Raw genomic sequence first — 10,879 nt, forward strand, 5'->3', positions numbered from 1 at the left:
TTTATAAGGTATCACCATGCCTATTGCCTGTATAATGGTTTGACTTTAACGCAACCCCCATAGGATGTTAAAAAGGAATTTTGATTCCTAAAGGGGGTAATTTATCATCAACTTGGCATAAGGTGTAAAGCCGAAGAGAAGGATATACATCCTGATAGTCGGTTTTGAACAACGATAAATGACATATTATATCGAAAGAAGGAAGACAAACATTGGTTTTGTTGCATCGCTGCAAATTATCATTCCAAAATGAGGCTAAGGGCTTAAAAATGCACTCTTATTCCCAAATAAGATTTACTACAAGTAATACAACTATTTTAACATACCAAAAAGGATGAATTAATGTTGAAAACAATGGTTCTTATGAAGGAAACCGAGTTTAATTTGAAACAAAGGGGCAGAAAACTTGATATTTCTACCTTATGCGACGATAGGAGATCACAGTTAATCTTTAGCACTCACCAATCATTAATTAATTTTGAGTTTTCAGCTATTTATTCTTGCTATCACTTGATATTTTCCATAAATGCATTATTTTGTAAGTAATTCAAGGTTTATCACTCAAAAAATCATGTTTGTTTATATTATAGTATACATATATGAATGTATTGATTTTAATTAAGAGTGTCATTTCAAGAAAGTCCACAGGTCCGTTAAACTGGAAGAAAGCCTTGCCGAAATTGAAATTGTGTGAAAGTGGATATTTTTTTTTAATGGATGACCAGAAGGAGCCATAAAAGATGCGCAATCCATCAAAAGTTTGTAGTTCCATATAAGTTTGGTATCATTTGGAGGCATTCATAGACAATAATAATAATTATACCTGGGTCATTCGTTATTTGGTATCATGTTTTTTAGTTCATATGTGCATGCAGGGAAGACTCTTCTTTAGTCTCTGTCACTGAGGTCCTTGTTCCAAACGAATGGACGTTAAAGCCTTTTCACACCGTTTTATTTTAAATGGGACATAACCAGTACTGTGTGATGTGCATGAGTTCTAGTTAAATTTATGTCTCTTCCTTTAAAGGGAAAACCATGTTGAATGACATAACATGCAAGATGCGTATGTGGTTTAAGAATTCATTTAGTTATGTCTCTTCCTTTATTTAGAAATTTACATTTGAACACAAGGGAGACTGTCCATGTATTGCTAATACTGAAGAAAGTACCCGGATCTACTTAGTAGTTAAACTGTTTTGTATAAATCGTTTATATCATTTGAAATGCGTACATGTACATGTATTTTCCAGCTTCCATAAAATAAAATGAAAACAGCTATGACGAGCCCATCAGACGAACAGCGGACACAGACACAAGGTTCATAATGATTAATATATCTTTATCGCTAAAATTTAGAGTGACCCTCTTGGTGTTAAACATGATTTATCATAGTAACATTTTAATATTGGCTTTAAAGTGGAATCACCGTTGTACTTATTTGGTATTAAGGAATCACAATATTCGAGATGGTACATACAAGATGATCTTTCAAGCTTGTTGTTGTCATGTTTATATCATGTCGATGTATAATAATTGTTCTTTATAATCAGCAAATTTTGTCTACTTCATTTTATAGACTGAAAATTAGTTTATGATTCAGCCTATTTTAGTGTAGCACCTGGTATCGGAGTTGCACTCGAATATATATAATTTACCAAAGACATACAATTATTGATCTATAAACATGGATGGAACATGAATGGGGATTGATTTTGACGAAAATGCTTAGAATTCTGAATATTTTAAATACTTTTTGAGACCGATCGAAACAACATTACGAGCATCGGAAATACCTTTTTAATTCATTTGCGATAATGACAAATATAGTTATCATTCCAGATTGCATGCGAAAGCAATGGTGATACATATTACAAAAGGATCAATTCCATGACAGTGACCTTGTTTCGTTAAGTTCATGAACAATTATCTGGAATTTAGGCAGCACTTTCGTAAAATATCAACATCTGATCGATACTTCCGAACAAGTCCTTCTTGTAAGTTGAATGGCTGATGCTGGTTTTGCTCATACCACTGCGAGAAAGTCTGCCCCTTGCCTGGTTTCATTCCATTTGGCGCGTAATAGCGGAGGTTTGGGAGATGCTGTAGTATTGAAGCTAAATAATCCTTTCGATGGGGGAAAACAGCCTTTGGCTTATTCTGTTTCGGCATATCCGCCAGAGCCATCGGAATAAAGTTTAGCGAATCGAGCATGCGAATGTTACATGCAGACATCTTGATCGACACAGACTTAGATCCAGTGGTTATAATTTCATGAAGAACAGCGTTTTGATGATAATATTGGAGAAAATGGTATGAATCATAGCCCTTGAAATTATGACAGATGACCGTGGTCCCGGTGTTTTCTTCAGAAAACAGCCATTTGCAGAAATCACAACACGTTCCGTCACCTTGAAACATCTGCTCATTTTTGCCACATTTCTTTTGCACCGAGATTTCAATGTGACATGACATGGCATGCATTTTCAATTAGTAAGTATTCAGCATCTCAGTGACGAAAATCATCATGCGTGCATTTAAAGTATTTTCGGTATGATGCATGTTCCTTCTTACTGCGTTTTTCATTTGTTTTATCTTCCGCAACAATTGGCTGCAAGAAGGAGCAATGTTTTTTTAGAGATCTTATTTTACAGATTTTACAATATTGTTCCTGACATACATACAATCATTCACGTTTTGAAAAATATAAACTTTATTGATTTCAGGAGATTGTTTCAAGTACTCGTAGTACTTCAGTACTTAGGTGGATAAGTATGGCGGGACACAAGTAACATGATTTCCTCTTGTTTTTGTGGGTATATGGGGAAAAAGATTTTGTTTTCGTCACTCGAGGTTTTGTATTTGGTGAAAGTTATTTTGAAATGTCTTAAAGCGAAGATATACATTTGATAATATTTCCCGCCCATCCAATCCCTATTTTCAGGTTGATTTTCCTGTTACATGTGCTCTATTAACATGCATATTTATTTTCATTTACAGATTTCCACTGTTTGATTGCCTAACATAAGTTAGTAACGTATTTGTTACTTTTATGATTTAAAATTAACCGTATCTTTAGTTTCGTTCCAGTTGTTTCATGATGTTTTCTAAGATACCAGTCATTATTGATGTTGCTGATTCTAAGGACGGACGTTGCCACGATTGACACCAAGGTTACGATCGAGATGTGCTCAGACAATATAACCAATCTTCCAGCATCCGAATACTGCCTTTTCCTGTGTAGATGTTCACCAAATACATTGAAAATTCCTAAACTGTTGTTGTATTATGAGATTAGTGAATAATTAGTTTACTCACGTTCCATATGTCTCTATTAACATGTTTGCTCACATACTTATACTTAGAAAAAACTTCACAGATACAATTTCCACTATAGTTCTTCTTCAGATGAATTCTAAAACAGGTGTCGTTCTTAAAATATATGTTGCAATCAACACAATAAACCCAGTTTTCTGATGTGTCCCTCTGTAATTGATGGCAGTACACACACGGGTTATTGCAAGCGTGTCACTCTTCAGTGTTGTTACTTTTATTTTTGCTTGTACTTGCATTCAGTACACTCCGAAGCTGCTTCATCTTCAAAATTGGCTACTTTTATTACTTTTATTTTCTTAAACACTAAGAAGGCGTTTGTTACTGGTTTGCTTGTGACTAATTTGATTGATCAATTATGAGGTGTAACGATTGGTCGATTGTGGTACACCATTGTGATTGGTGTATGGGTCTGTTCTCTGGTCTAGTAAGACGTTGCAGAATTGATTGTGTTTAAAGGGCCAGTTTCAAGTTACTGTGAATCATTTGTGGGCTAGGAAGATACCGCGAAACATGTACTCAACGCAGTTTCCAGAATGACTTCGTGTCTTTTCGAGAAAAGATGTGATGCTAAGACATCGAAAAATCATACATGGGGAAAAGATTCAATCGTATCCACAGAGGAGTAAAGTGCATCCGTCGCAGACGCCGCCACCAAGTAGCATATATTCAACAACGCCGCCGCCGCCGCCGCCGCTGCCCAGTGGCATATGTAACGTCACCGCCGCCACCACCGCCACCAAGTGTTTAATTCCAGTACTAATACTTCGTTTCATCCATTTTCAGGACAACAGCATAAGCAAAACTTGTTCAAGACCTCATGAAGAAAGCATAGATACATTACTTTCCAACACAGAACTAAACCAAAGCCTCCACGTCAGAAAGAGCTATTTTAACCATCAAACAGAAACCATACAGCTACTTAACTCAAAAGGACAATAACAGCCATCGGCGTAGCTCCAATAGGCACGGTAGGCCCGGGCCTACACTTCGTTTCCAAAAATGAAAAATACAAAACGTCCGAATCTGCTATAAAAACTGCAAGGTAAGGGGTGACAGCTTAATTAACATTCAAGTAAACACTACAGGTTAACTAAGCGTATTTTTCAAATAAGTAAAGTGGCTATTTTTTAAGAATGTTGAACGTTTAAAGCTGCACTCTCACAGAATTACAGTTTTAGCAACTTTTTTTATTTTTTGTCTTGGAATGAGTCAATTTTTGGGTAAATATCTGCAAGCCTGCGATAAAAGACCACTGACAAAAGATCAGATCGCAGATTTTCATATTTCCGTTCGAAAATTAATGTTTTATGGCTAAAGGCGTTACTACCGGTTTAAAAAAATTGCATAAAACATCAAATTTTGAACTTAAATATGAAAATCTGCGATCTGATCTCTTGTCAGCGGTCTTATACCACTTGTTCCCATGCATTTTCGTATAAATTGGCTCGTTCCAAGACAAACAATAAAAACAGTTGTCAAAACGTTCAATCTGTGAGAGTGCAGCTTTAACATATTGTCCTTTCCGATAACTCGATTATCTTTCCCTGAATACTCTTCAAGTGGGCATGCGCAAAAAGCGGAAATTTACTTCCGGGGACTACACAAACCAGGAAGTAAACAGCAACAAGTGAAAATGGAAAGTAAAGATTCAAAACTAATAAAGAAAACGGGCAGGAAAACCCCTAAGTACTGTTGTATTTGTAAAGGAATTTACAGAGGAAAGGTTATTGATGGGAGAAAAGTGTCATTGCACCGTTTTCCTCAGAACAAACGTTTAAAACGTGTGTGGGTGCAGCGATGTAAAACGGTCATGAGATCGTTCCAGTGGAATGAACACAGACGATTGTGTAGTGAGCATTTTGTTGGCTTCAGAGGACCTTCATTCCAGCATACACTTCCATCTATGTTTCCAACTGAGACTGGTGCTACCAAAACCTTCCAGCCAACGGTATTTTTTATTTCTTATATTAGTTTAAGTTCTTCCTTACATGCACCTCAAAATGAATTATGTTATATCAACGGTGCTTAAAAACAATGTCACAGCACTTATTTGTAAATTTTGTAATTTAAGAAATGATTAAAGAATTGTTTTCAAATACAGCCTGGAAAAATGTGTACCATATAGCCTGGCAGATTTTGTACTAAAACATTTATCTTATACAGTTTCATTTGCAATTTCAGCTCCTTGATGAAGACGTAGGTGATGATGATGATGGTGATACGGTCAATGACGATTTAGACCTAGAACTGTCAAATGATGATAGTATACAGCCACAACTGTCATTTGTATCCCCTTCCGGGCATGCCATTGATACCTCTGTCCACCTGCATGATTACTGCATGGGACCAGTACTACAGCCACAGAATCAGTCCTTTAGGTATTGTTCAATATATATATATATTGCTTCTTGTGCTATGAAATCGATCTGATAAGTTAATTACTTCTGATCATTTTTCTTCATTCTTTAACAAAAATAGGAAAATTTAAGTGTTTGTAAATGTTTAAGGCCAAAAAAACAAACATTTGGTTAGGGTTACCAGACTGTACATGTAAGATGTGGTAAATGGGTACATGATCAATTTGTATATGTTTCAGATGTTGTGACACACAGACTGAGAACAACTGTGCAGTGATGGAAGTACAAACTGAAGAAAGTTTCCTGGGAAAAACAGCAGACTTCAGTTCACAAACAGAACATTCTACTAGAGACTTTGGTGTACAATGTCAGCTACCTATGCTCACATATGATGACGTAAAATACAATGACGATTTGGTCAGTTTTTACACCGGAATCCCTAATCGAGTTGTGTTTGAAGCTTTGTTTGATGAAATCAAGGATGAAGCTGAAGTGCGGACATCAAGGCGGAAACTTAACTATAAAGATTCAGATGGAGGACGGCCAAGAACTCTAAGTGTTCTGGATGAATTTTTCATGGTGCTGATGCGCCTACGTCTAGGTCTGTTATTTGAAGATCTAGGTACTAGGTTTTGCATATCCACTTCACAATGTAGTGACATTGTTGAAAGATGGATCAACTATTTACATGTACAATTATCCTTTCTTGTTCAATGGCCATCTCGTGAGGTAGTGAAAAATAACATGCCTGAACAATTTAAAGAGAAATATTCTAACACTAGAATTATTATCGACTGCACTGAAATTTACAGTGAAACATCCAGTTCTCTTTCTTTGAAAAGTTTAATGTACAGTGATTACAAGTCTCACATGACTCATAAGATTTTGGTGGGTATAAGCCCAAATGGTGTTGTAACTTTTGTTTCTGACTGTTGGGTGGGCTGTACCAGTGACAAGAAACTCACAGAAAAATGTGGACTCTTGGACTTGCTTGAAGAAGGAGACGCCATAATGGTTGATAAGGGTTTCACTATTACAGACCTTACTACTCCAAGAGGCATTCATCTCATTATTCCACCATTTAAACAGAAAGGAAAACAATTCTCTAAACGTGAGGTTCTCCTTACAAAAGATATTGCAAGTTTACGAATACATGTTGAAAGGCAAATGGAGAGAATCAAGAACTTTCGAATATTGCATGGCAATATTCCTATAACACAGTCAAGGAGAATTTCTAAAGTGTTCAAAATATGCACATATTTGACAAATCTATGGCCACCACTTGTTCAATAATAACTCATGTGTCAATGAAAGCGTTTGTATATATCAAGCATTAGATTTAGGGATAAAAACTTGTATACTTCTAACTAGAACAATGAAATTACAATTTTGTTTTAAAATCATTTTTTCGAGCAAGTTATATGATAACATATGAGATTACACATTTGATTCAGGTTTGACAAAAATGGATAAGGAAATATGCTCATGTGAATGGATTTCAAGATTTGATTTGAAACATGTATGCATTAACTGATCAATTTATTGATATAATTTTTTGTTTGTGAAACATCTGCTTTGTATTTTGTGGTTTTATTATTTGTAACATTTCTAAGAATAAAAGTCAAAGATCACTTATTAAGTTTGGCTCTGAAATGAGTTTTTTTTTATTTGCCATGTGTAATTGATCTACCACGTACTTCAAATCATTAGTATTGAATTGCTTAAAGGATTTTTCAGTATGAACCATTTTCATATCAGTTTCATAATTGAACTAAGTGGAAATAAGAATAGGCAAGAGTGCCATAGATCAAACTGAAATGCCCGACAAATGTTAACTTTAAGATACATTAGATTAAAAAAACTAGCCCCATGCTAAATATGTCCCAATGTTTAAAGGGACTGTACACCAGATTGGCACCAATAAAGTTTTTTTCTGTAACAAATCTCAGGACAAATTATTTAATAAAATGTTTTACTCTTCTGATATGATAATGGTAAAGAAATACCAAAATGTAAAAGAAAATTGAGCTATGGATTGAACTAGTGTCACCAAAATAGCTGTCCAGTGTTGTATCCACTTTGCTACGAAGGCTTATCCGAAACCATATGAATGCTTAAGCTAATATACCTTACTTGGTTATATCCCATGATATCATCAACTAGCAAATCACGCATAAGAATGAATTCTACTAGGTATACATACCCAGTAAAAAAAAATTAATGGAGAAATATGGAAAAAATAATGCGAAAATAAATTAATTGTATACTACGGTATGTGGTACTTCAGTTAGTTAGTTTCAATGCATTGTACACATTGATACCAAGTTTATGTCAGTTTTTGACAAGTTTCTTTTTTTTTTCGATATTTCATCACACGGTGTATAGCCCCTTTAAGTTTTGCACCCTGCAAACATAAGAAAGTAACACTCATTTGTTGTTTTTAATTAGCAAGTCAGAAAAGGAGAACAACTCGACAGTCTTGAGTTATGGGCCGTGCAGTAGCTACATGCAAACCAATATTCAATTGAACATCTTCAATTGTTTTAGAGTAAAACTCAGCTACTTCTTTAAACAATGGCAATATAAACGCTATCACTATCCTGCACACAAAATGCAATAATAACACACTTGAAAGGTTAAACATATGTCCATTTATTAAGCTCAGAAATACATCCCTGAAAACTAGATAAATGGAAAGGAAAAGTAGAAAAGGTCAAACATAAAACAAGGAAATAATTAAAGTAGATTTACAGCATCGCATAATCACAATATGTTGACAAAAGTACACATACTTTCAAAATACTGCCCAAAATTTAGATTTACAACTTTTTTATTCATGGTTTCAAATTATAGTAACAATACAGTCATTTTGGAGTTTCATTTTGAATATAGTTATGAAAATAACTGAAAGCAAACAAGATATTCACATAAATTGCCATTATTGATCATTCAAATGTACATGTATAAACAACACATAACTAGACGATGTACAAATCAATTGAACAGACTCAGATTTGATACTACTACTACTACTACTACTACTACTACTACTACTACTACTATAACTACTACTACTAATATTATTACTACTAATACTTTTACTTCTTCTTCTACTACTACTACTTCTACTACTACTAGTAAAAAAATCTCGTCTGAAATATTGGAGAGAGAGATTTTACAAAATGATAAAGTGGTTAAGACGGGAAGTGGTTTAGTTGAGCTCATAACATCGAACATTTACTTTGGAAGAGAAAGGAAATAACATATGGATACGCGGAAAAAGCAGGGCCTTTGCAAAAGAAACAAAAAATATCAAATACCAGACAGCTGCGTTCTGCCCATTCGCCGAATGGTATTGCCATTTTGTTTTTATCAGAATTAAATATAACACGTATTATTTGCTGATATACTTAAATTTTAGCCTGACTGAGAGTTTAACGCGTACATAACATACGATGAGACTTTAACTACAACAATATGTAGATGAATTAAATTTTACATAATATTTGTTATTTAATACGATTTGTTTTACCAGGTATTAGCGCTACATCAGAGACGATTATTATTGACAAAGACATACATAAGTGGTTTTCAGTTTACATACATGCATGCACACCACACAACAATGGATTTGATGGAAATTTTCCACAGCATCCAGAAAAAAGTTGACGGTGGTTGTAAACCCTTGAGTCTCAGCCAAGAAATTACATTTTCAACGATATATATTGGTAGCAGACATAATATTCAAATGAGTTCAAACGCTGTTCTAATGCGGGACTTTTAATCTATGGCTTACAAAAAGATTCCTTTAACAATTGCAATGAGATCGTTTTTGATGTTACTAACACAAAAGACACAAATGCCTTTCTCGAGAAGCTTGACGATCTTCTAGAACGTATCGCCATCAAGGCGCTTCAAAAGAGAACAAAGGCGTTGGTTTTGCTTAAGAGCCAAGTACATGTATCGAGGGCTGAGCGCGAAACTGTTCCATCGGCATTTTTGTAAATTGTTCAGGAGAAGCTAAAAACTGTTTATTTTTCTTATTAAGGCTTTTCTTGTTACTATATTCAGAAACTTAGTTCAAAATGATGTCAGAAATATAGGTATGACTCAGACTTTAACCAATGCCTTTTTAAAATATGTATTTATTACAATATGTTACTTAGAACAGTTTCGCGGTCAAAGTTGCCTAAAAACTAAACTCTTGTTTCACTGCGAAACTATTCTATATGACATTTTATTTTTAAAAGTATGGTTTATATTGCAATTTTACTATTTAAATGATGGTTCATAACTTTATACACAAAATAGTTGTGAAAATTTGTCACTTTTAGGAAAAAAGCAGCAAATAAATACTTTTTGAAATTAAAATTACTGCGAAACTGTCCTATTTGCCATTTTCGAATTGCGCTTTATATATCAGTTACCGAATGTTTTTACCAGATGAAATGACTAAAATTTAACAACTATGAACTGAAACCTTTTTTTTAAATTGAAAACTGAAGTTGATAGTTGAAACATAAGATCAATAACATTAATTAAGCATGATTTGCAGGGGAAAAAAATATGCATTTCAAGAAACATTTTTCCTCAGTTGAATGAACAAATAATATAATATTATTGAATTGTTCCCAAGCAAGAAACATGTTTGATGATGATAAAATGATTGCATGATATCAATATCTATGATGTAAGTTTTTAAAGTAAACTCTGAACTATAAACCTTCTTTTTATTGTGAAAAAGCCTCTTTATGGGTATTTTTTTACGATTGAGCTAAACATCTGAACAGTTGTACAAAACAGAACAAACCAAAAGTGTGACAACAATCAGTTAAAAAAGTGTGACAACATCAGTTTAAAAGACTACAAATATTTGTGTACTCGTTATATCTGCGATAATGACCAAATCACTGCAATGTAACATCAGTCAGAGTCTAGTGAATCGTATGAAAGTTTGTATGGATATCCTGGACTCAATATTTTTTCACATAGTCTTCAGCGGATCATGAACAATCATATTGTTTTTGGTGGCCAGTAATAACTACCCTGTGTATCATCCAAATACTACAGTAAAATATCTCTACTAAACAATTTTAATAATAGTTAATGAAGTAAAAAACACTTATTTATTAGTGTTTGACAAGGATATCTCTTTACTAGCCAGCGCGAATGCAAAACGTCTAGATATT

General features: G+C 34.1%; 1 protein-coding gene across 1 annotated transcript; it reads left to right on the forward strand.

Annotated features, from left to right (window-relative positions):
- The first annotated feature begins 4,960 nt into the window (after positions 1-4,960).
- Positions 4,961-7,257, forward strand: LOC128222753 (uncharacterized). Its single transcript, XM_052931864.1, has 3 exons — positions 4,961-5,281; positions 5,515-5,711; positions 5,930-7,257. The coding sequence occupies exons 1-3, from the start codon at positions 4,967-4,969 to the stop codon at positions 6,981-6,983; spliced, it is 1,566 nt and encodes a 521-aa protein (XP_052787824.1). The 5' UTR covers positions 4,961-4,966; the 3' UTR covers positions 6,984-7,257.
- Positions 7,258-10,879: the final 3,622 nt, after the last annotated feature.

This window comes from Mya arenaria, chromosome 17 (assembly GCF_026914265.1).
Source record: "Mya arenaria isolate MELC-2E11 chromosome 17, ASM2691426v1".
Lineage (NCBI taxonomy): Eukaryota > Metazoa > Mollusca > Bivalvia > Myida > Myidae > Mya > Mya arenaria.

Coding starts and splice junctions, on each gene's coding strand:
- LOC128222753 (XM_052931864.1), top strand. CDS start 4,967: ATGGAAAGTAAAGATTCAAAACTAATAAAGAAAACGGGCAGGAAAACC. Junction 5,282..5,514: donor CCAAAACCTTCCAGCCAACG/GTATTTTTTATT, acceptor TTGCAATTTCAG/CTCCTTGATGAAGACGTAGG. Junction 5,712..5,929: donor CCACAGAATCAGTCCTTTAG/GTATTGTTCAAT, acceptor TATATGTTTCAG/ATGTTGTGACACACAGACTG.